Source organism: Artibeus jamaicensis, unplaced genomic scaffold (genome assembly GCF_021234435.1).
Source record: "Artibeus jamaicensis isolate MK-2021 breed Jamaican fruit bat unplaced genomic scaffold, CSHL_Jam_final contig_787, whole genome shotgun sequence".
NCBI lineage: Eukaryota > Metazoa > Chordata > Mammalia > Chiroptera > Phyllostomidae > Artibeus > Artibeus jamaicensis.
The window spans coordinates 6,118,617-6,144,930 of record NW_026521972.1 but is presented as its reverse complement, the minus strand read 5'-3'; the positions used below and the strand labels follow the sequence as shown (position 1 = coordinate 6,144,930).

Below are 26,314 nucleotides of genomic sequence, written 5' to 3'. Positions count from 1 at the left end.
TTTTTAGGTTTTTGAGGAATCTCCATGTTTTCCATGGGGGCTGCAGCAGTTTACAGTCCCACCAACAGTGCCCAAGAGTTCCCTTTTCTGCACGTCTTCACCAGCACTTGTCATTTGTTAACTTTTTTTTATCATAGTCATGCGGATTGGTGTGCAGTAATATCTCTTTATGGTTTTGATTTTCATTTCCCTGCTGATTAGTGGTATTGAGCATCTTATGTTTGTTGGCTATCTGTTCTGTATGTCCTCTTTGGACAAATATCTTTTCATGTCTTCTGCCCATTTTTCAGTTGGATTTATGTGTGTGTGTTACTGAGTTACATGTGTTTTTTAATGTATTTTGGATGTTGCCTCCTTATCAAATATATCATATACAAATATATTCTCCCATTCAGTAGGTCGTGTTTTGTTATATATTTCCTTTGCTGTTCAGAAGCTTTTTAGTTTAAGTCCCATTTGTTTTATTTTTGCCTTTGTTTCTCTTGTTCAAAGGGCTGTATTCAAAAAGACATTCAGACTGATGTCGAATAGATTAATTCCTGTTTTCTTCTAGAATTATTATGGTTTCAGGTTTCGCATCTTCTTTAAATAGCTTTGAGTTTGTTTTTGTATATGGTGTAAGAAAGTGGTTCTGATTTATTTATTTATTTAGATTTTACTTATTTCTATTTAGAGAGTGGAAGGGAGAAAGAAGGAGAGGTAGAAAAATGTCAATGTGCAAGAGAAACATTGATGGGTTGCCTCTCACATGTCCCCCAACCAGGGACCCGGCCCACAACCCAGTCATATGCCTTGACCAAGACTTAAGCTGGCGACCTTTTGGTTTGCAGGCCGGTGCTCAATCCACTCAAATAAATAGCCAGGGCTATTTATTTTTTCCATGTATCTTTCCAGTTCTCTCAGCACCTCTTGTTGAAAGACTGTCATTACTCCCTTATATATTTTTACATCCTTTGTTATAGGTTAGTTGACCATATAAGCTAGGTTTCTGGGCTATCTACTCTGTTCCCTTCTTCTGTGTGTCTGTTTTTGTGTCAGCATCATACTGTTTTGGTCATTATAGCTTTGTAGTGTAGTTTTAGATTAGGAAGCACTATAGCTTCAACTTCATTTTTCTTTCTCAATAGCCAGTTGCTTTGGCTGTTAGGGGTCTTTTGTGGTTCCATACAAATTTTAGGATTATTTGTTCTAATTTTTAGAAGAATGACATTGTTTTGTTTTTTTAATAGAGATACAGAGAGGGAAACATCTATTTGTTCTACTTACTTATGCATTCATTGATTGATCCTTGTATGTGCCCTGACTAGGGATCATACTCTCAACCTTGATGTATTGGGATTGAATTCTAACCAAGTGAGCTACCAGGGCAGGGGAAAGTTCCTTTATAAAAACATTAGCCATACATAAATCCGAGAAGCTTATATTTTAGAAATCAACACTTGAGAGAATCAAGTTACCAATCAATTATTAATATAAACATTTAATATATCAGATTTAGGGATATATTTTGACTACTTTTTTCTATTATAATTTTAGGATGCTTTCTTGAAAATCATTCGAAATGAGGGCATTAAATCCCTGTGGAGTGGCCTTCCTCCTACCTTGTAAGTTGACATTTAATATATTTTTTACTAAGTATGGTGGTGTTTTGTTTTGCTTTATAGTCAGCATGATTAGACAAAATTGTGCATTTTTAATATTAGAACTTTTTTAAAGCATTGTTTTGTGAGTTCCACAACCACCAATACATTTGATGATTTGCTATAAGGTCTCATGGGACCTAAAGAAGGCTGCACTCATGTCTGTGGTTCATTACAAAAAGACACAAAGCATCAGTGGGGGGAAAGACACAAAAGAAGTTGACCAGGCAATAGGCTCCAGAGTCTTCCCTTATGACATCACCGGGGATGCATTTATTCTTTCAGCACTGAACTAGAGCAGCATGTGAGAAGTGTTTCTGCCTAAATTCGCACTTGAATTTTAGAGTCTGGGGCTTTTGTCAAGGGTGCGTGGCATGGGCACATTCGGTGTTTGTGACCAACTCTGATTACCAAAATTCCAGACCCCTAGAAGAAAAGCAGATGTTACCAAAAATCACATCATTTCCACAAATCAACCTAGACAAGTGGGTTTAGTTCCAGATGCAGAGAAAAACCTGCTAATAGGGAATATTCCAAGGGCTAACTTTCTTGGAGTTGGCCAAAGGTCAAGCATGCAAATAATGCCCTCCTGACTATATAGAAGATTGGAGCAACTAAGCTTGTTGTGTTCTCTTTGGTGCACAAGCGTAACTTTCTTTTCATGTTCAGAAATTGAGAATTTGATGTATGACTTTTTCTTTATTTTAATAAAATAATGAGACATTGTGATAAGGACACTTTTCCTTTTGTAGATGATTCTAATTCTCTACCAACTGGCCATTATATGAATTAATACGATAAACTAATAAGGCTTAATTAAAACTCCCAACTAATACCTTGTCCTTATATACCTTGTTTCTTTCTAATTTATGTTTTGATGGAGCAAATTAATCAACCTTGAGGCATGTATTTTAAACACTGCGTTAACTTATAAAGTTAGTGGTAGATCCAAGACCAGTGGTCAATCATATTTCAAAATTCTCATCATCAAACTTCATTATAGAACATTAGTCATTCCACATTATGGGCTGTGAATGTCCTTTAGTTAACCCATAATCATAGACTGGATTCTTGCTGCATTAATATTTATGACTTGGTAGTACCTGCAACTTTGTGTTTAGTTAATAATTCCCTTTTGATATTTTCATTTGAAAGAATATTATCAGAATCTTTTTGATACTAGTATATATAAGTCTGGCATCATTAATTATAATTTATTTCCAGTTTTATAAGCAGGTATATGGGTCCATAGTTCAAAAATATGTTACAATTGCTCTTGTACTTTTTAGTTCAGTGATTTTCATGTTACAATATTTGGAAGACCAGACACAGAACACATCTAGGAGATAGAGAAGCGTCCTCATCTATCGTCTCCTACTTATGGTCTGACTGGCACTCTAACTTATTTTCACAGCTAGCATGTAAACTTCTGGAGTGTGGATACCTATTTTACCTTGTTTTTTTTTTACAGCCTACTAAGTTAATAACTTTTAAAATAAAAGAAAAATTGATCTCATAGGTTGATTCATTATATTTTTTTGCTTATACAAAATATGAGAAATCTAGCTTGTATTTAATAATGTATTTAAGCATTTTTGATAATTTTATACAAATCTTTTTGCTCGCATGTTTCTAACAGAGTAATGGCAGTTCCTGCCACAGTTATTTATTTTACCTGCTATGACCAATTAACTGCTCTCCTGAAATCTAAATTAGGAGAAAATGAAAGCCACATACCAGTTGTTGCTGGAATTGTAGCCAGATGTAAGTAATAAGTTATTATATTTTCATTTTGATCAATATTCAAAGCTTCATTTATAATTTAGACATTCACAGAGAATTTGTATAAAATTCAGACTATTGCTAATAAATATTTTGCATTTGTAGTTTGTGCTAATTTGGTAGTATTTATACTCGAGAAGTCATATGATATGGTAATTGTTATCAGAAAGAAATGGGATCAACCCATCCTTGTCAAATCTTGGACAGAGATTTTAGAATGATTTTAGACTTTTAGACTTTAGATTCTGGATATTAGGATGACATCAGATTGATGCAAAAGTCCTCAATCATTTTTCTTACAAACTTTGAAATTCAGAATTTCATCAGAAGGAAGTTTGCCTTTATGCAGAAGGATGTTTTTCTCTGTGCAGTTGTAGTGAAGTTTCTGTTGTAGTTCTAGTTGATGTATAATATTTCTGGAACTTCCCTTGAAAGACTTTAAACCAGAAAGAGTGAGGTATATGAAAACAGACCTTTAAGAATTACCCTTACCAAAGAAAAAAATATCTGTACCAGTATGTTGGCATTAGGTATTTGATTTTTAAGGTCTGCAGACATTTCAGAATAGAAGTTTAAAATATAAAATGTGTGAACTATTAGTTTTACATGTGTGTTTGCACAGTCCATGACTCTGTTTTGTTTTTTAATATTTGGTTCTTTGTATCAGTTGGTGCAGTAACTGTGATAAGTCCATTAGAATTGATAAGAACCAACATGCAATCTAAGAAGTTTTCTTACAAGGAACTGCATCACTTTGTCAGCAAGAAAGTATCTGAAGATGGTTGGATTTCCCTTTGGAGAGGCTGGGCTCCTACTGTTCTTAGAGATGTACCATTCTCAGGTAGGATTTACCTTATTCATATCTGCCAAATGTTAAGTAGCTTTGTCTTATTTATGTATTACATTAAAATCAACTAAACTTTAATCCCAAAGGCTGAGGGTGAGCTGTCTTCTTTAGTAACCAGGAACTCCTGGTTCAGTGTTGGACTCCCAGGGCCTTATGGGTCTTCATCGAATGAATAGTTTCTCATTCAAGCCCAGTTGTATTTTCTTGTGTTTAATTTCTGTTCAAACATTAATTGGCATTCATTTATATTTAGATAATACAAACTATCTTTAACTTATTCTGAACAAGTCATAATTAGTAAGATGAGAAAACTACTACAAATCAGACTATCACAAAATACATTTAAGACTGCCTGTGAATAATACTGACCCCTACTTTTTCAATTTTCAAAGACAAAAATCTTCCCCATTAAATCAGTGTCCTGTAAACAAGACTATTATAAATCTGATAGAAGATTAAGATTTTGTCAAATTATGAAATGGCTGAAAATTATGAAAAAGAAGTGTAAAGCTAACAAATATCTTGTCGCATGTGCATACTTCAGTGCTATTTCTCTTGTATATCATGGGAGTTTTCATTTAAGGCCTGAAAGGAATAATTACTAAGGACCTTTGTGTTAATGTTTTGCTTTCTTTTTTTCTTTTTCGTTAATCATATCTTTGGCTCTCCTATTCACATCTCTGTGCATCTTTCTATTTTCATTAGTATTTTGCTTCAGCCTTTTGTGATCGGTTTAAAAACATAGTATGTAATTAATCAAATTCCTAGGCCAAATATTTTTATTTTTATACTATTTGATATTTGACACAGAAAAAGTAACTTCAATATAAATGATAAAATATACTACGCAACTTCAGTATATGAACTAGAACATTGCGGATTATAAAACCATGAAACCAGAAAACCGCATATATTCTCCTCTAGTATAACATTGGTGTATTGGTAGCTTCTACCCATTGATAGCTTCTACCTTATATTTTTCTTTTGTTATACACAATCTTTATTAAGATGGTTTTAAAAAATATTTTTATTGTTTATTCTATTACAGTTGTCCCAATTTTTCCCCTGTGCCCCCCTCTACCCAGCCCACACCCCACAACCCACACCCACAGTCAATCCCCACACCATTGTCCATGTCCATGGGTCATTCATATATGTTGACTAATCCCTTCCCCTTCTTTCCAGTTTTCCCCTCTGTCCCTCTTTCCTCTTAAGCTGTCAGTCTGCTCCCTGTTCCATGTCTCTGGTCCTATTTTCCTCATGAGTATATTCATTAGATTCTACTTATAAGTGAGATCATATGGTATTTGTCTTTCACCTACTGGCTTATTTCACTTGGCATTATACTCTCCAGTTCCATCCATGCTGTAGCAAAAGGTAGAAGTTCCTTCTTTCTCTCTGCTGTGTAGTATTCCATTGTGTAAATGTACTACAGTTTATTGATCCACTCATTTACTTAGGTTGCTTCCAGCACTTGGCTATTGTAAATGGTGCTGCTATGAATATTGGGGTGCATAAGTTCTTTTGAATTGATATTTCAGGGTTCTTAGGCTATAATCCCAGTAGTGGAATTGCTGGGTCAAAAGGCAGTTCCATTTTTAGTTTTTTTGAAGAAATCCCATACTCTTGTCCAGAGTGGCTGCACCAGTCTGCAATCCCATCAACAGTGTACTAGGGTTCCCTTTTCTCCACAATCTTGGCAGCGCTTGTTTGTTGCTTTGTTTGTGATGGCCATTATGACCAGTGTGAAGTGGTATCTCACTGTGGTTTTAATTTGCATCTCTCTGGTGGCTAGTGATGCTGAGCATCTTTTCTCCAGGCCATCTGTATGTCCTCCTTGGAGAAGTGTATGTTCATGTCCTTTGCCCATTTTTAATTGGGTTGTTTGTCTTCCTAGAGTGGAGTCGTGTGACTTCTTTATTATTTTGGAGATCAGACCTTTGTTTGAGGTATCATTGGCAAATGTTTTCATATATGGTTGGTTCTCTTTGTATTTTAATACTGTTTTCTTTAGTTGTGCAGAAGCTTTTTATTTGGATGAGATCCCACTTGTTCATTCTTTCCTTTATGTCCCCTGCTCTAGGGAACATATCAGTCAAGATATTGTTGCATGGAATATTTTGAAATTATCCTGCCTATGTTCTCCTCTAGGACTTTTATAGTGTTGCTACTTATATTTAAGTCTTTTATCCATCTTGACTTTATTTTTGTGTATGGTGTAAGTTGGTGGTCATGTTTCATTTTTTTGCATATAGCTGTCCAGCTCTCCCAACACTATTGATTGAAGAAGCTATTTTTTTTACTCCACTTTATTCTTCTGCCCACTTTGTCAAATATTAACTGACCTTAGAAACTTGGGATTATTTCTGGGCTTTCTATTCTCTTCCACTGAGCTATGTGTCTGTTCTTATGCCAGTACAAGACTGTGTTGATTACAGTGGCCTTATAATATAGTTTGATATCAGGTATTGTGATCCCTCCTACTTCATTCTTCTTTCTCAAAATTGCTGCAGCTATTTTGTGTTGTTTATGTGGGTTCCATAAAACTTTTGAAATGTTCTGTATCTGTGAAATATATCATAGGTATTTTAATAGGGGTTGTGTTGAATCTATAAATTGCTTTGGGTACTATGGACATTGTGATGATGTTTATTCTTCAAATCCATGAACATGGTATATGCTTCCATTTATTAGTGTCTTCCTTAATTTTTTTCTTCAATGTTGTGTAGTTTTCTGAGTATAAGTCTTTTACCTCCTTGGTTAGGTTTATTCCTAGGTACTTTATTTTTCTTGTTGCTATAGCAAATAGGATTTTTTTCTTGATTTCTATTTCTGACACTTTGTTGTTGGTGTTCAAAAATGCCTTCTTCTTCTGAATATTGACTTTGTATCCTGCTGTTTTGCACAATTCACTTACTAGGTCAGGTAGTTTTTTGGTGGAGTCTATAGTGTTTTCTATGTATACTATCATTGTTATCTGCAAACAATGGCAGTTTTACTTCCTCCTTTCTAATCTGGGTGCCTTTTATTTCTCTATCTTGTCTGATCGCAGGACTTCCAATATTGTGTTAAATAGATGTGGCTTTACCCATTTTTTAATTGAATTTTTTTATCTTCTTGGTATTGAGTTCTTTATATATTTTGGAAATTAACCCCTTATCAGATGTGCTGGGCCAAAAAGTCCATTTCTTTTTCTTTCTGTAGGATGGCTCTAGTAGCACTTAGTTTTCTTTAACTTCATTCGAATCAAGTTTGTTAGATTCTATTGTGACAGGTGTCATATCAGCATGCATTTAACAAAAAACTTATCAAAATTGGTGAATTTTTATGTAGCCATTTCAATATTGAAGATGGAAAAAACAAGCAACATTTTCAGCATATTTATGCTTTATTATTTCAAAGAAGGTAAAAACACAACTGAAATACAAAGAAAAAAAGATTTGTGCAGTGTATGGAGACAGTGCTGTGACTGATTGTGTCGAAAGTGGTTTGTGAAGTTTCTTGCTGGAGATTTCTCACTGGATGATGATCTATAGTCATGTAGACTAATTGAAGTTGATAGTGATCAAATCGAGACATTGAGAACAATCAGTGTTATTTCCACATGGGAGATAGCTGGCATACTCAAAATATCCAAATCAATTACGTTATTGGTGAAAATGAAAAGTATCTTTTATTTTATGGAAAAAAACAAACTGGTTTTTGGCCAATCCAGTATCATTGGCAAATATATTCTCACAAACACTGGGTTCCCTCTTTGCTGTCTTATGGTTTCTTTGCTGTGCAGGAGTTTTTAGTTTGGTGTAGTCCCATTCATTTATTTTCCTTTGTTTCCTTTACCTAGTAGAAATATTGGCAAAAAATATTGCTACAAGAGATGTCTGAGATTTTAGTGCTTATGATTTCTTCTCAGATTTTTATAGTTTTGTGACTTACATTGAAGTCTTTTATCCAGTTTGAGTTTATTCTTGTGTATATTTAAGTTGGTGGGCTAGTTTCATTTTTTGCATGTACCTCTCCAATATTCCTAACACAGTTTATTGAAGAGACTCTCTTTATTCCCTTGTATGCTCTTGCCTCCTTTGTCAAATACCGATCGACCATAAAGACGTAGTTTATTTCTGGGCTCTCTATTCTGTTCCATTGATCTATATGCCTGTTTTGATTACACGTGGCTTTGTAGTATAGTTTAATATCAAGCATTGTGATCCCTCCAACTTTGTTCTTCTTTCTCAAGATTGCTGAGGCAATTCAGGGTCTTTTTTTATTCCATATAAATATTTTAGAATATTTGTTCTAGACCTGTGAAGTATGCCATTTGTTTGTTCATAGGAATTGCATTGACTATACATATTAGTTTGGGTAGTATGAACATTTTTAATGTTGTTAATTTTTTCAAGCCATGAACAGAGTATGTACTTCCACTTCTTTGTATCTTCCTCAATTTCTTTTTTCAATGTCCTTTAATATTCTGAGTACAGGTCTTTTACTGTCTTGTTTAAATTTATTCCCAGGTACCATTTTTTTATTGCAATAGTAAATGGAATTGTTTTCTTATAATTAATAAAGAAAAATTAAGGTTTACTCTTATTTTTATAACTATTTTCTTCATTTTTACTCATGTTTATGTGTAAGCAAACAATGCTGCTGTGAACATTACATGTCTGCTAGTGTACGTATACAAGAATTTCTCCAATATTAGATTTGCTGGTTCATACATTCAAAATTTTACTAGGTAATACAGACATTTTTAATGTAGCTGTGTGGACCTACACACCTATCAGCTTCACTGCATACTGTCCCCAGCACTTTTATTGTCTCAGTTCTTAATCTTTGTTTAGTCATTTAAAGTGGTTATGTCTCCTTAACTTACATTTTTCTGATCATTACGGAGGTTGGGCACTGTTTCGTTGGTCACTCATTTATCTGTAATTAATTGGGGTGATGGAGTGAAGTAAGTATTCAACTTCATGTACCTCTGCAGGTGGATAGGTAGTGATCCCAGCATCATGTCCTTGGTGCATGTGCTTTATCAAGTTAAAGAAGTTCTCTTTTAACCCTGTTTCCAAGAAACCGGTTTGCTTTCAATGCAAGTGACCCTGTGGTTCTGTCAAGGTGATATATGGCATCTGAAGGGTTTATTGTATTTGCCACCTTTGAGTTCCTCAGATAAACCCATCTAGTCATAGTGTATGATGCTTTATGAAATACCTCTGGCTTCAGTTGCTCTTCATTATTTAATCTTTGTTAAGATTTTACACGTATGTTTGTGAATGAGATTGGCCTGCACTTTTCTTTCTCCTATTGTCTTTGTCAGGTTTTGGAACTGAAGTCCTCCCTCACTGATGGATAGTTTTTTTGTTTGTTTATAAGACTGCTTGCAAGTTATTGAGAATTTGGTGCCTTTTAAAAAAAATCTCACCTAATACATGTACAAATAGAAAGAATGATGTGTACAGATTGGAGTGTCTCCTTTCCTTTAATATATGACCTCATAAATATTTTCTTTAAAGTCCGCATTTCATTTCTAATTATGTGTTCATTTCATTCTGTTTTTATAGCAATGTACTGGTATAACTATGAAGTTTTAAAGAAGTGGTTGTGTAAGAAGTTGGGTGTGTATGAACCGACATTTATGATCAACTTCACTTCAGGGGCATTGTCTGGTTCTGTAAGTTTATTCTTTTGTTGTTAATATGCTAGAATAATGATAATTGTCTTATTTAAACATAACAAAATATACATTTTGTGTCTTTTCAAATAGCACTTTTGAGCTGCACTGTTTTAAAATTTTTCTAAATATTTACTATCCTATTTTGAGGAAATAAATTACCAGCCATTTAAATATTTTAAAATGCATTTTGTGTCTGTTTTTGTTGTAGTACATATATGAGGGGGACCCCAAAAAACCTGGAATGGATGTCTGGAGGGCAGGCCCCTTGTAGTACAGCCCCCCGCCACTAGATGAGTGTTCAAGAAAACCATCTGTGTCAGTTCACCAGCTGGTGTTGTTGTGAGAGGCTGCGTTAAGCTTCAGTGAATTCTTTTTTAAAGACTCTTTCAACATGTTTGCTCATTTCATGATGGGTGACTTATGGGTGCACCTGCTCACACCACACTGAGTGTTCAGCAGTTTTTAACCAAAAACACCATGACCCCTGTACCCACCCCTCCCTATTCACCTGATCTCGCCCTGAGAGATTTTTTTTTCCCCCTGGATGAAAAAAGTCCTCAAAGGGAAACATTTTGCTGATGTGGAAGAGGTGGAAAAAAAATGGCAGAAGCACTAAAAGGCATCAAAATCGACAAGTTCAAAAACTTTTTAGAGCAGAGGAAAAAATGTTCTGATAGGTGTATTGCATCCAATTGAGAGTACTTTGAAGGTGACTGAAGTTTAAACGTGTGAGAATAAATACACAATTTTTTATGAATAAATTCTGGGGTTTTTTTGGCCCTCCCCCCACATGACTATATCTTCAAGACCTGGCTTTCAATTCCTTTAGGTATGTACACAGAAGTGCAATGGCTTGATTACATGGTAATTCTATTTTTAATTTTTTGAGGGACCTCATACTGTTTACCATAACAGGTGTAACAATTTGTAATACCACCAGCAATGTATCAGCCACAGCAAGAAGAAGAGAAAGAAGAACAGAGTCGTAGGAATCACAGTACCTATAAACTGTATATAAAGCCATAGTCGTGAAAACAGCATGGTACTGGCATCAGAACAGACACATAGGTCAGTGGAACAGAATAAAGAGCCCAGCAATAAACCTACGTCTTTACAGTCAGATAATATTCAGCAGAGGAAACAAGCACATACAACAAGTTAAAGTTTATTCAATAAATGGTGTTGGAAAAATTGGACAGATGCAGAAAAATAAAGCTAGACCATCTTCTTACACCACACACAACAATAAATTATTAAGTAATGTGCTAATTAAAAGAATGTAATTTTAGGAAATTTTAAAGGCAGGTTTAAATTAATCAATTTTTCTTTTTGATAGTTTGCAGCTATTGTGACATTGCCATTTGATGTGGTAAAAACACAAAAGCAGACACAACTTTGGATGTATGAATGTCATAAAAGTAAGTTTAATTTAAAACTTTTTTAAGATGTCATGAAAATTTTTGTTTTTCTTTCCAGATACTAAGTTAAGAATATATGAATAGGGAGAGAATTATTTTTCCCTCTGCTTTTACTCTTTAATGGAAAGTAATATACTCTTAGAATGGAATACTCAGGAAAAATACTCTAAACAAAAAATTAAGAAATCTTAGTCTATTTATTTTGCCTGCCATGAGTTGAATCTTATACCTGGTCTAAGTAGAAGATTAAATTATGTAAGTATGTTTTTCAAATAGATCTGGACAAATCAGGGTGAAGGATAGTAAATTACTAGGAAACCTTTTTTCTCTGTGTTTTGTTCCATAGTATGCATATACATTTTATTTGATTTTTTCTATTTATTTTTAGCTTCCCTTCTTCTGATGTGTTATCCTGTTATTCCATTTATTTTTACTTCTTTATAACCTACAGTTTCTTCTCGAACAAAAGTGCACGAGGAGTGTACGGTCTTCCTTGTGTCCACTAGATCCATTCTGTTAATGTTTATTATCTGTAGAAAGTGTAGCAAACCTACTGGAAATTACCCATTACAAAATTGCATCATATATGCCATGTGTAAACATATTATAATGTAAATAAATTGTTCTAACCCATCAGAATATTTGCATACAAAATAAAATGGGTGTTCTAATGTTGAAAGAAACATTGATTATAGACCTCTGAAAATGAGTCTGGTGAATACTAGTGACAACTTTGTTCTTGACTTACAAAAGTCTAGTCCCCTCTAATAGAAGCAAACTAAAACCTTAGAGATTTATTATCAGGGTTCCCCTGGTTTAGGTTTGAGCTTTCTAGCTGCCTAAGCCCTATCGTCTTTTCTCCCTTTATAGTTCAAAATTATTTTATCTTCCTTCCAGCTCATCAGAATTCCTGTTTTTATTGTTAAGTAAACTACTTAATGTAGTAGGAATATTGTCTTTGATGTAATTTGTCATAAATGTTTGATGACTGTGGCAGTGAGGTAGTGAGGTGGCGATGGTAGTCATAGTGACGATGGGGGAGAAGGTGGGAATCTCTGGACATAGATTCTCATGCACACTGAGTTTAGAGATCCACTTACCGAGGTGAATAATCATTGCAGTTGCCTGGGGTGTTTTTCCCACAACACCAAAAGCGGAGCACCACCCCCAGTGGACTCCTACTTAATAGACGTAAGGTGGAGCTCCAGCTTGTATATTTTGAAAATGTTGGTTAGGTGACCCTACATCCTCATTGCGACTGGCAGCCAAGAGGCATCTTCTTTCACTCAATTTACCTCGTATCTATCACTTTTTTTTTCTAATTAATGTTTCTTTCCCTATTTAAACCAGAAAGGATAAACCTTCAATAGTAAGCCTTGGGTCTTAATTTCCCATGATTATTGTTGGTCACTTTTGCTTGTTACTCGGCTTCAGCTATGAACCATTTATATTTAGCAAGATATGTTTCTATTGCAAATTGCACTTCTGATCCAAATGATAAAAGCCCATTTTTTTCTCGTTTCTATTTGTTATTTATCCCCATGAAAAAAAGTAAATCAGCTCCATTGGAAATGGATTCCTCCATTCCATAGCTCAGCTATACCACATCCTTTATCTCTGAGCAAAAAAATATATATATATGGTCAGTTCCACTGAAGAATACAATCTCTGTATCAATGCACTGAGAACATGTCTCCCATCCTTCATCCATTAAGTGGTCGACTACAGACTGAGTGCCTACTTGGTTGGGCACCATGCTGGTGTACGCAGACAAATGAGGAGGTAATCAAGTCCTCAAAGAGCTCGTAATCTAGTGGAGAGGCACATTAGGGTTTAATAGCTGCTACATCCTATAACAGAGCTAACCTTTATTTCACTTATAAACACATTATTTATATTTAATTTTTTTTTAAAGATTGTATTAATTTTTAGAGAGATGAGAAAGGAGGGAGAAGGAGGGAGAGAAACATCAATATGCAAGAGATACAACAATTGGTTGCCTCTTGCACGCCCCTTACTGGGGACCTAGTCCACAACCCAGGCATGTGCCCTGACTGGGAATCAAACCGGTGGCCTTTTGGTTTACAGGCTGGCACTCAATCCACTGAGCCACACCAGCTGGGGCATTATATTTAATTTCTTAAAGTTAAACCTCTGGTTTCAGCTTTTTAAACCTGGCTGAGATCTGTTTTCCACAGGTTACACTTCTTTTTCTCTGAACATACTCAATATCTTAAAATACTTACACAGAAATTTTAAAATCATTTAAAAATGTTTGCACTTGGCTAATAAACTTCCAAAAGTGCTCTATCTTAATATTAATGAGGAAAATTCCAACTAGAATAGCAGTAGGAGAACGTCGTATAGGCACTGGATTGTTGGGGAGGATGTGGAGCAATGGGGATTTTCATCCTTTGCAGGTGAGACTATAAATTTGGAATAACTGCTTTGGAAAATAATCTGGCAATATCAAGAAATACATTTTGAATAAGCAGCTCCACTCCCAGGTATGGGTCCTAGAGAAACTTTTGCACACGGACAAGGATATTCACTGAAGGATTCCAAGTCCCCAAAAGTTAGAAACCATCTAGATGTGCCTGGCAGGGAAATGGCCAAATTGTGACAATCCATATAATGTAATACCATACAGCAATTAAAATGTATAAAATATAGCTACACTTGCCAATATATATAACCCTAGAGCACAAGAGTAATAAGCCCACTGCATTAAATGGCAAAATTCTAAAAGCCATTTTTGACATATATCTCTCTCATCTTTCCCTTTTTTCTTAGGCATGCTTAATAATGTGTGATTTAATCTTTTTAATGACCCAGAGTTCACAATGTACATGAGTTTTGTAATGCAGTTCTCAGAAGCTAGTGAGGTAAATATCAGAGTGTTTTTGTTCATCTCAAATAAAGACTGAAATCTTCAGCCTGTCAGCTGGTTCAGTGTTCACATGGTAGTAGTATGCAGACCTCTTTAGTTATTGCATCTAGTAGTCTGTGGGCTATACTACCTCCTTAGATCACTGTGTAAAATTAAGATAAGTGAATTTGTGTATTTACTGCTCATCCATAAGCTTTATGCATGAACATCAATTAAATCTAGTTTTGCTGGCTTTTTAAAATATAAATTAATGTTTTATAGGTCCTAATTATTTGAGTGGTTGCAAGTAATGAGATGTTACTGTTTTAGAGGGTAAATCTGCCCTGTGGAGGAGTCAGGACTAATCTAATTTGTTTCAAGACTGGCACAGCTATACAGAAATGTTTTATTTTGTTTTTTAAGATTTTATTTATTTATTTTTAGAGAGAGGGAAGGGAGGGGAAAAGAGAGGGAGAGAAACATCAATGTAGCTTGCCTCTTGTGTGCCCCCTACTGGGGACCTGGCCCTGCAACCCAGGCATGTGCCCTGACTGGGAATCAAACCAGCAACTGTTTGGTTCACAGGCCAGTGCTCAATCCACGGAGCCACACCAGCCAGGGATATTCAGAAAAGGTTTAATAAAGCAGTACCTCACTAGGAAGAATGAGCTATTTTCTTCAGAACCTCTTTCTAGGGAAAAAACTTTTTTAATATGTGCAATAAAAATTTAATGATTATCAGGACTTCTCTTTGGCTTAGGGAACCCCATGATATTTCTATACATCTTTAATTTTTTTTTCATTATGAAAGTTTTTAAGATGTAGAAAAACTATAAACACTATCCACTACCAAGCTTAAGAAACGAACATTGGTAACAGTTCAGGAGAAGCCTTCTTTATATTCCTCTTTGATTATATCTAGTCCTACACACCTTTAAACTTAAAGCCTTTTCTAATTTTTTTTCTTTTATTGAATCCCAAAGGTCACTTAGAAATTAAGTGGTAATTTATAATGATTTTTTTTTAACATTTAGTTTCTGCACCCATGTCAACCTGGGCTATCATGAAGAACATTGTTGCTAGGAATGGGTTTTCTGGATTATTTACAGGTAAAAATATTTGCTTTACCAAATCATTGACTCAAATTACTTTTACTTTTAAATGTATCCTTCCTAAATTTACTTTTCAGCCAGAAACTATTGAAAACATTTCACATTTATGATTTCTCCTAAACATCTTTTCTCTAAGTTTAAAAATGTTTTAAATTAAAATTTCTATAGAAAGTAACATGAAGTTAAAGTGCGGAGGTCGGCACTAAGTTTGTCTTGTTCTTTGATACCAGTTTATGGCACTATGTTTGATGTATCACTCGTTTAATTTGATCATCAGAATGAAACCAAATAATTTAAAATTTTAGAAATAAGGTAAAATTTGTCCTGATTTTTTTTTCTATTCTCTTTGCAGGCACAATTCCCCGTTTAGTTAAAATTGCTCCTGCTTGTGCCATTATGATCAGTACATATGAATTTGGAAAGGATTTTTTCCAGAAACAAAATGCTCAAAGACAGCAATACTAGTGATGCTGTTTCAACTGGAAATAACCACGGCCAGATAGTAAGGTGGAGACTTCTTAGGCCAGGGCCTTTATGTTATCTTACAAAGATTTTGTATCTTTCCTGCCAATAATGGAGATGAGTTTCTACCTTGATTCTACATCATAATCCTTATTTTAAAATTAGTTTTGTTATCCTAATTTTTGAAATATTGAGAGAGATTTTCCAGAAACCACAACCACAGAGCTTTTTATAATAAAACGAAAAACTTTTCCTTAATACTGGAAGCAATAATCTGAGTTAGATATTAAAGAAATAAGGTTACCATTATTTCTGCAAGACGGAGTGGTTTTGCTGATTGTATGAAATGTTCACCAAAGTCAAATATGGGTGTAGAGTGGAAAACATTGTATTTAGACTAGTAACAATAATGCTTTGGCACATCCATGCCGTAATTCATGTATCACTGTTTGTGGAGCTCTCTAGGTTACTCCGCTATTTGCTTGTTGTATTAAATTTGATATTGTTAATTCACTATCAGTCACAGAATATTTCCAAAATTTCCTTTGATGATATACACCTAACATTAGAATGCTACAACAAGAGACTAAACAGACGGCAGTTTTCTTGAAGAAATAGCTTTTGGTCACTACAGGCTAATGCCTAAGTAATTTAGGTTATAACTGTAAGAAATTATATTCTCTTTTTATATTTGTCTGAATGTCTTAGGACATATATACTCCTAAGAAAAAGCACTTTATTGAAGTCTGTGTGTATTGAAATGCTTCACATGAAAATGTGAAGCATTTTTGCCCCTAAAATAGGTAATATATTTAGGTGATAAATCTCTAGTGTTCATGGAAGAATTCATGTATTTGTATTATAGTAGAAAAGAGCTTAAATGTCTTATCAGAAATAAAGTGTATAGAATTTGTACGTAACCTTTTGTGTTCTTATCCTGTTGATTTACATTAAATTTGTAACATGTCCATAAAAACATGAAATATTTATGATTTTAAGTTTTCATTAAAATATGTTAAAATTACCACTGTCTTTAGCTAAATATTTTCATATAACGTGTGTGAACGTTTATCTTGAACGCTGCCATTTAACAGTACTAAACTTACCCTGGTATTACTGCTTCTTTTTGATAACTTACTGGTAGAAAAAGGCAGAAATATTGAAATTAAGGACTGTACTTCAAAAAGCAGTCACATGTCTGCTTATAAATACCAGAAGGAAAATTTCCTGCTGTACCCCCAATACTGACTGTACTTGTGGAAGATTGTTGCTATTTATGACTAAAATAAGCTGAGTCTAATCTCCTAGATTTTCTAACACGCGTCTACACGCACTGTATCTGGATGAGAGGAAGGATGAAGGAACGCTTCAGTCTTTTCTCTACTTCAGTAAATAATCATTAATACTTTTCTTTTTTAAAAAAAGTAGCAACCACCGAGAGTTTGGCTACAGATTGTGTTCTTGGTAATGTTTCTGAAGGAAATAGTTTCATTTTATTAATGATAAATTTTCTAACATACATACTTACTTTGTGTAAATTTTAAGAAAGGTCTTAGTACTGTTTGCTACTTTTTGTATAATACATATTTGACTTTTTAAACAAATAGATATAAAAATAAATTTTCCTTGTATTTCTAGGAAAATTATTCACTATGCATTACCATACATGCCTCCTTTAAATTCTTCCCTCCCTTGTTCCAGGGCACAAATTCCAGGGATGTCAGAAAATTTCGCCTATCACTTTTGAGCTTTTCCCCAAAATGTAATCTGCCATTCAACACTTATTGGGCCCTTTCATGGGGTGGCAGCAGGAAAAACACTGGAGATAAGATGGTTCTGAAACTGTCACTGGCCTCAAGTAGGTTTCAGAACTATGATTGATTGAGGTGTGTGAGGGGGTTAAGGGGAAAGCTGAGGGGCTCTTCACTCACCCTGGGCACAGAGAGGAAGTGGGCAGGAAATGCCTCCACGATTAGGACAGTGGTGCAAATGAAACATACCTGGGGCAGGCAACTGGATGGGGTCCCAGCCCTTTGCGCAGAGGGTGTATGTGCCACACAGCAATGTGGCAGGAGGTCAGATTAGGAACGTAGTCAGAGGCCTTGTGTGCCAAACAAGAACCAAGAAAGAAACAGGTACAACTCTAGCAATTACAGAGTTAGGGTTTTGGTCTTTTGCAACAGCAGCATTTATCTTTCACAAAAGAAAATAGGATAGCATTAGCACAACACAGAAGACACCAGGCCTTTCTACATTACTGTATGCACATGATAGGCCAAGTGTTCTGTAGCGAAAATTTGGTTTTAGCAAAATAATGGACAGTATGGAAAATGTGATTTATAATAAGGTGACCTATTTAAAAACATTCTAAAAGTTTGGTTTGGACTTTAATAGGCTTTTAAAAGGTTAATGACACTGATTATAAATTTATCTCCCCCTCCCTATCAGTTAAAAAGAACAAAAGCTGAACCTACATAGAAGCTGCTTTACTTAAAGGAAGAGCCCAGTGAACTAGCTAAAAAAATATAAGGCCTCTGATTTTTCAGAGCAGTCATGTGACATTTCAGAGGTAATCCAGTGTATCGGTTTATCAAAGTCAGAGATTTTACCTAATGATAGAACTTGGTAAGAATTTCCATAAGTTGCAAATCTGAGATATTTTTAACCACCTGAAAACTTGTATGAAAATCAAGAATGACTTAGAAACTGACTTAGAGTTTCTGTCAATCCTAATTAGTAGCTTGCATCTGGCACTCACCTCTTACAAAGTGATACGTGTGAGTTCACTTAATGCTGACATCATCCTGATGCCGTCACACAGGTGCTGAGAATACGGTGATGTTTCCTTTGACAGGTGAGAAAACAGACGGTGGCCATTACATGCTCCAGTCGGTGATGCTGCCAGGGCCGCTGCTGCAGAGGGCCGCCGAAAGAGCTGCTGAGTATTCGAAGGCGTGTCATGTTTTTTAAAAAATAAAATGTATTTTATTTTATCTGAGTTGAAATAAGGATTTCTCCAAAACCATCTTCATATTAGTATTTTAGGCATTGAGTAATACACATTTATCGTATTTCTTAGTTCAGTGTGCAACCTGAATCAAGTAACTTTTCATCAAGGATAAAATAAGACCACTAATGCATAGTACAAAATGTTTAATATACATGCAGCAAGGATAATACATCAAGGCAACAAAATACACATAGAAATATTAGCATGTAATTCAGCATTCTATGTTGGGGAGGGTTTGTAAATAAACACTATCACCTAAAACTAAAGATTGAGACTTAAGTTGTTTCCTCATGCACACACTAACCATCTCTAACTAGTATGAAATGAACTCTGTAGAAACCGGAATTCACATTAGCAGATGGATTGTACACCAGGAGCTCCAAGAAAGGAGGGAAAGTCATGATCGTCAGGTGTCATGTTTAGATCTGCGTTTAGCAGCACATTAAGATGCACAGGTTACAGTATACATTAGACAAATCTGAAAAATGTTATTAATTATGGAATCCTGAATTAACTCTCTGTGTTATAAAAAAAGTATGGAAAAATTTAACAATGATTTTTTTAAATTATGGAAGGAAAGTGTCAAGTTGAGAGTCGACCATGGATGAGAAAGCGTTTAAACATTCTGAGAGTTGTTAGGAAAGCAGCAGAAGTGCTTAAGGCCAGCCTGAAAGTGTTGAGGTTCCCCTCCCAAACCATTCTCATTCCTCCTCCCAAGATTTCCACTGTCCTCATTTTATACATTCTACCCCCCATGCAGGGTAAAAATTGCTTTGAACACCTCACTGACAATAACATATACAGAATTAAGAGATTAAAGGTACCATTTCTCAAGAATATTTGCATTTCTGTAAGTACAATACTAAAGTCTTAAGCTAAAGTAATAAAAGCTCTGAGTAGTTCTGGAACAACTAAGATAACTTTTTAAAAGGGGTTTCAGGCCTCCTTTGTCCCTGAAATGACGCTGTTTGAACTGTTTTACATACAAGACTAGCTTTGTTATTATTTACTATATTAAATTCCAAATTATGAGAGTAAAGCTCCAAAGATGGTAGAGAACCGCCACACTCCTACATTTCTAATACAAAGAATGCATGTGATAAGTTCGCACTTCTTGCCTCCTCTCAAAGAAAATAAATTGCTTTAGGAGGAACATTATTCCTATATGTCAAAGCTACTAAGTTTGAATATAATGTTTTATTAAGAAACAAAAATATAGCATGTATTAAGTCCCAAGAAGTATTGTAGCCTCTTCATGTAAACAATGTATAAAACTTCTTTGGCACAACTGATCGTGGTTTTCCTCATATTACTTTAGAAAATAATACATTTTCTCTTCCAATATGGTGGAATTTTTCAGGACAAAATGTATAGTTCAAAAAATTGCAAAAATGTTTAAAATACAGCTCATAGCTTTTTTTAAAAAGGAAACTATGTTTTGCCTGTAGAAGTGCAGGGGTTTTCAACATCAACTTTAACATGAAACTGCGGCCTGATCAATGACAAGAGCTGTAAGCGTCACAAGACATAGCTCATGGCCGCAAAGCAGGGGCGGAAGGAACACGGGGGCCAGACACCACGCGGCACCCTGCCCGTCCTGATGCAGAAGCAGCTCACACTTCACTGAACCTCGAATTTTTGCTGATCAAATACTTTTTCACCATCTGTTACACTTTAACGTTTAATTTTTGAGGCATATTTGATCGTGTTTGATTGACAACCTGTTAAGAAAATTTGGGGGAGACAAAGAATAAAAAATGTATTCATTTTACCTAAATGGCCTAAAATATTGTAAAGTACTTTCCCTGTGACACTAACAAATTTAGTAACTGCCTATCGCACATTCCTACAAAATTTATAAAATGTTAAGTGGAATGTTAACATTGATAACCAAATGATAATAACTTAAAGAAAAACTGAATAAGCCACTGTCAGACTGCAGCTGAAAACATTCTCCTTATTTTAGAAACAAGGCTTTTAAACATTACAATCTTAGAAGAAATTAATGAAAAATAAAATGACTAAGTCATTTTTAGAAGTTTTTCAATCACTGAATAAAGAGGAAAGAAAATATGTAGCTTAAGTCTCTGGAATAAAACCTTGAACTCAGTCTCTAGCAATTATGATACGTTAAATTATATGAAAATCAACTGAATAATAAATATGTACAATTTAAAGGATTATTAATTTAGACAATCTTTGAATGTCATTTGAAACTTCCTCAGTGACAAATACAAGAACTTTAAAATGAGAAATGGCCGGACCGTCTTTTTTTCACTCAGCATGGAGTGGGTTGAACTCTCTACACCACGGCATCCCAGACTTGTACCAGAACAATATAAAATCCAAAGGTTTTCCCAGCAGTCACACTTGTGTAAATAGAACACTGGCAACATAAAATCTTTTGGCTTTTACATAAAATTCCTCAGGATGGAGTTAGGCCTGGACTTGTCATCTCTGTTGTAGGACTTGCAAGATAGTCATTAGATTTTAGGCTAGTTAGAGATTTGTAACTTGCCACTGATGTTAGGGACCCACAGAGACCAAGTAATGAGGGAGTATCTTCTTTACCTGGAAATTAGGATAAAATAAATATTTAATTGTCTTTGAAGGATGATACCAATAAGGACTTAAAACCATGAAAAACATCATACGTTACAAAATACTGTATATTCTTGAATATTGTTACAGCAACAGACACTAATACATGAATGAATATACATAAACAAAAAATAACAAGTATGCTAAAATCTGAGTTACTAATACTTTTAAAGTAATTTATTGCCATGGGGGAAAGAACTTGGCAAGGTTAACAGAATTTCCACCTCATATAACAGAGTGGCAGTTCCTAGCAGAAAAAAATCAGTCATTAGGAGCAGAAAATTGATTTTTGTTTTATACCAAGGAAAACCAGTTTTGTTTTAAATGTACTGGTATGGAGACTGGACTCTACAAGTCTTCAGATGCTGCTGCAAATGTCATTAAGAGGACACTCGGTGTCCTCTGTGTGCCAGGCACTGTGATTTAAAAAAAGGTAAATTTAAGAATCACTTGTTGCCCATAGGGAATTTGTACCCACAGAGACACACACAAAAAAACATAAAATTCAGTAAGTGTAGGGATAACAGTAGGTCAAGGGCATTATGGAGACTCAGAGGAAGGTACCCAAACCAAATGGGAAGGGTTGGGGCAATCAGAGAAGTTTCAGGGAGAAAGTGACCCATGAAGTGAACCCCAGGGACAAGCACACCCAAGGAGGCAGAGACAGAGGAGGCAGTGCGGGGGGCCAGCGTGAGCAGAGACACGGAGGGAGGATCAGGGAAGGCGGTGCAGGGGCTGCGAGCCAGAAATGACACAAGAGCAGCGGTTTCCAGCCATTTTCACCTCAGGGCACACAGAAACTAATCACTGAAATTCTGCAGTGCACCAAAAAAAAAATTTTTTTTTGCCATTCTGACAAAAAAATAGGTATAATTTTGATTCATTCACACTGGACAGCTATGTGTTGGCCGTTGTCATTTTTTATTTGACAATCTAAGGGAGAAGAGGTCAGTGCCCCTGACTAAATAGTCAGGTATCGCATGTTTTAAAAATTCTTGTGGTACACCAACTGAAAAGTCCCTGGACTAGAGAAATAGCTAAAAGCCATAGGACACTTTAGAGTTTATGTTAAGGAATTTATCTTGATGTAATCACAATAATATATTTGTGCATTCTGAATTCAGAGACTACATTCTTGGTCCTATTCATCTACTAGGGATCCACTGAAGCCTTTTACATAAGGGAATTTCATGGTTAAATTGTATTTTAAATACTTGAGGGCTTTATGAAGCATGATTTTGAGGGAAATAAAATGCATGTAGGGAAACCAGAAAGAAGACTATGGCAGTTGCCTGGACCCAGTTAGCAGTAGAAAGGATTATGGAGAATCAAATATGTGTAAAAAACGTTTAGAAAGTTAACCCTGTAGGACTTGGTGAAGGCAAACTGTTGTTGGGAGGAGCCACGGGTGACCCAGCGGCTCTGAGGACCAGTAAGTGAACGGTGAGAGCACCAACTCCTATGGAGGAGACGCTGGGGGAGGGGAAAGAGGTCAGTGAGGAAGCAGGCAGTACGTATGAATCCTAATTTTAAGGAATGCCCAGAGAAATTTCTTAGCTACTATCGAAGCCATAAACAGAGGCAAAATGTTATATTAAGCGGCTGTGTAAGGACTGTGTTATCTTCTTGTGAACAATGGCCAAGAAAACTAATGGTCATCATTCTGTGCACTAAAATTTCAAACTACTGGAAACAAGGTGTGTTGAAGTTGTGGGTGGTGACATACTTGTTTTGCACGTGTTTGCGTGAACACCGTGACAGGTATCCACACTGGCATCACCTTAATTGTAACCTGTGTTTGTTTATATGCTGCTTTAAAGCCTTCAAAAGTATTACTGTATAACTTGCTCTTAAACATCATAGCTGCTTGTTCATAGAAAAGCATTGGAAAATAGGTTGTAAATTTCATGTTACTGAAGCAAACATTCATTACAGGAATTACTGCAACTCATACTTTTTTATAAAACAAGGCAAACTGCCTGTGGAGGGAAAAACACTAAGCAAGGGAAAATCCCTCCAAGTAATGAAGCTTGGCGACATCAGCAAAAGGACTGCTCATCTCATGCCAAGCTTATAAGGGAAGACAGAAGAAATTCCACAGAACAGAAAAAAGCAATTCTGAAGCAATCAGTTGGAATGACTGATTCATGCATCATGTAGGATTTCTGTTGATAAGGCAATCATCAATTTGTTGTGGGATTCCTGTGACCTTTGAAGAGAAGCTGTTTAATGTCCAGAAGCACTTGATTTAACTGAAGAAGATGATGAAACTATAAGTTAGTCAAATAGGAAGATATCTGCATAAAAATGTGCAGGATATTTGTTGGGAACTTAAAATAAAATCCTATGACTACAACTGTACAAGTAGTGTTTCAGGAAATGGCGCGCTGTCGGCCCAGAGGAGGGTGTTAGATGCACAGTCACTGACAGTTTTGATTCGAAGATGATTCAGATGAGGTGTACTCTGAACATGAAGTTCATGTTCGTGAATTCACTTTTATTTTCCTTACTAGAGATACAAAAGAGTAAAGTTAATTTTAAAGTCTATGCTTAAAGTCTAAAAGAAGCAATCAGAAAAGAATCAGAAAGCAATTCATTTACAATAAAAAATCAAATACTTAGAAACAAATTTTACCAAAGAAGCACAAGAGGTATACACTGACAGCTACAAAATACAGTGGAGGGGGACTTCTGCCAAGATGGAGGCATAGGTGGAAACACTGTACCTTCTCACACAACAAAGTTTAAAAACAACAAAGTGCCCTGGCTGGTGGGGGTTGGGAGCAAAAGGACATATTGATGTTTCTTCCTTTTTTCTTATATTTAGTTTAGCTACAAAAACGCAGGCAAACCACAGAAAATTGAACTACACTGAAGTCCAACAACAAAAAACCCTTCAGCCAAACCAGTAAGAGGGGCAGAGCCAGCAGCAGAGCGGGTGGGGCAGGAAAGATCCACCGGACCGACCCAGGCATGCAGGCAGCTGAGGATGGATCCCAAGTGTGGAGTAGCAGCAGGCAGACCCACTGAGGGCGGCAGGCTGATCTCAGTTACACATTCACGGGCAGATAAACCAGCAAAGGAGCTAGCAGTGAGATCACACAGGCCCCAGCAGCGGGAAGCAGCAGAGGGGACCACTACTGTCCCTCTCTGACCCCACCCCCACATACAGCATCACAACCCAGCGACCTGGGTGACCCTACCCTGGTGAACACTTAAGGCTCCGCTCCTCATATGTAACAGGTGCGAACAGACCAAAACATGGCTCAAGAAGAACTCAGAGCCCCAGACCCCATAAATCTAAGCGAACAAGAAATTGCCAACCTATCAGATGCACAGTTCAAAACACTGGTGATCAGGATGCTCACAGAACTGGTTGATTTTAGCCACAAATTAGACGAACATATGAAGGCTAAACTAATTGAAATGAAGGGAAATGCACAGGAAAGCAATAGTGATGGGAAGGAAACTCAAATCAAGGGAGTGGACCAGAAGGAAGAAAAAAATGACCAAACAGAAAAATATGAAGAAACAAGAATTCAAAAAAATGAGGAGAGGCTAAGGAACCTCCAGGACATCTTTAAACGATCCAACATCTGAATTATAGGGGTACCAGAAGGGGAAGAGAAAGAGCCACCAGTGGAAATCTTATTTAAACAAATAAAAGAGAACTTCCCCAATCTGGCAAAGGAAATAGACTTCCAGGAAATCCAGGAAGCTCAGAGAGTCCCAAAGAAGTTGAACCCAAGAAGGAACACGCCAAAGCACATCGTCATTACATTAGCCAAGATTAAATTGAAGGAGAGAATCCTAGAAGCAGCAAGAGATAAGGGGACAGTCACCTACAAAGGAGTTCCCATCAGACTGTCAGCTGATTTCTCAAAAGAGACCTTACAGGCAAGAAGGGGCTGGAAAGAAGTATTCCAACTCATGAAATCCAAAGACCTACAACCAAGATTGCTGTATCCAGCAAGGCTTTCATTTAGAATGGAAGGACAGATAAAGTGCTTCTCAGATAAGATCGAATTCAAGGAGTTCATCATCACCAAGCCCTTATTATATAAAATGTTAAAGGGACTTACCTAAGAAAAAGAAGAGAAAAAAGATGAACAGTGAAAGGACAGCAAACTCACAGTTATTAACAACCACACCTAACCAAAAGCAAACTAAGAGGACAGCTAGATCAGGAGTGAAACCATAGAAATGAAGATCACATGGAGGGTTAGCAACAGGGGAGTGGGAGGAGGAGAAGGGGGGAGAAGGTACAGAAAACAAGTAGCATAGACGGTAGGTAAAAAATAGACAGGGGGGAAGGCAAGAATAGTAGGGGAAACATAGAATCTAAAGAACTTGAGACACATGGACATAAACTAAAGGGGGGAGGAATGGTGGGGGAAATAGAACAACTTTAATGGCATAATCAATACTATATATTTTTTTTGTTAAATTTATTTTTTATTGATTATGCCATCACAGTTATTCTATCCCCCCCTTATTTCCCTCCACCCTATCCCCCGTCCCCACCATTACCCCCCCCTTTAGTTTATGACCATGTGTCTCAAGTTCTTTCGATTCTATATTTCCCATACTATTCTTGCCCCCCCATCTATTTTCTACCTACTGTCTATGCTACTTATTTTCTGTACCTTCTCTCCCCTTCTCCTCCTCCTCCTGCCCCTCCCCTGTTGCTAACCCTCCTTGAGATCTTCATTTCTATGGTTCTGCTCCTGATCTAGCTGTCCTCTTAGTTTGCTTTTGTTTTAGGTGTGGTTCTTAATAACTGTGAGTTTGCTGTCCTTTCACTGTTCATCTTTTTTACCTTCTTTTTCTTAGGTAAGTCCCTTTAACATTTCATATAATAAGGGCTTGTGATGATGAATTCCTTGAACTTGACCTTAT

General features: G+C 36.0%; 2 protein-coding genes across 8 annotated transcripts in view; one reads left to right on the top strand and one right to left on the bottom strand.

Moving 5' to 3' along the window:
• Window positions 1-16,781, top strand: part of SLC25A40 (solute carrier family 25 member 40) — a 36,864-nt gene extending 20,083 nt beyond the window's left edge. For both annotated transcript variants that reach the window (XM_037129271.2, XM_053672785.1), the window contains 7 exons: window positions 1,537-1,604; window positions 3,280-3,404; window positions 4,090-4,263; window positions 9,831-9,940; window positions 11,280-11,361; window positions 15,265-15,339; window positions 15,695-16,781. In XM_037129271.2, coding sequence (XP_036985166.2) covers window positions 1,537-1,604; window positions 3,280-3,404; window positions 4,090-4,263; window positions 9,831-9,940; window positions 11,280-11,361; window positions 15,265-15,339; window positions 15,695-15,807 — 747 coding nt within the window. In that variant the 3' untranslated portion in view covers window positions 15,808-16,781. The remainder of the gene's footprint in view (window positions 1-1,536; window positions 1,605-3,279; window positions 3,405-4,089; window positions 4,264-9,830; window positions 9,941-11,279; window positions 11,362-15,264; window positions 15,340-15,694) is intronic.
• A 2,161-nt stretch (window positions 16,782-18,942) lies between these two features.
• Window positions 18,943-26,314, bottom strand: part of RUNDC3B (RUN domain containing 3B) — a 141,502-nt gene continuing 134,130 nt past the window's right edge. For 3 of the 6 annotated variants that reach the window (XM_037129273.2, XM_037129274.2, XM_053672812.1), the window contains one exon: window positions 18,943-21,385. In XM_037129273.2, the coding sequence (XP_036985168.2) occupies window positions 21,240-21,385 (146 nt within the window). In that variant the 3' untranslated portion in view covers window positions 18,943-21,239. The remainder of the gene's footprint in view (window positions 21,386-26,314) is intronic. The other 3 variants (XM_037129275.2, XM_053672813.1, XM_053672811.1) reach the window with 2 other exon arrangements.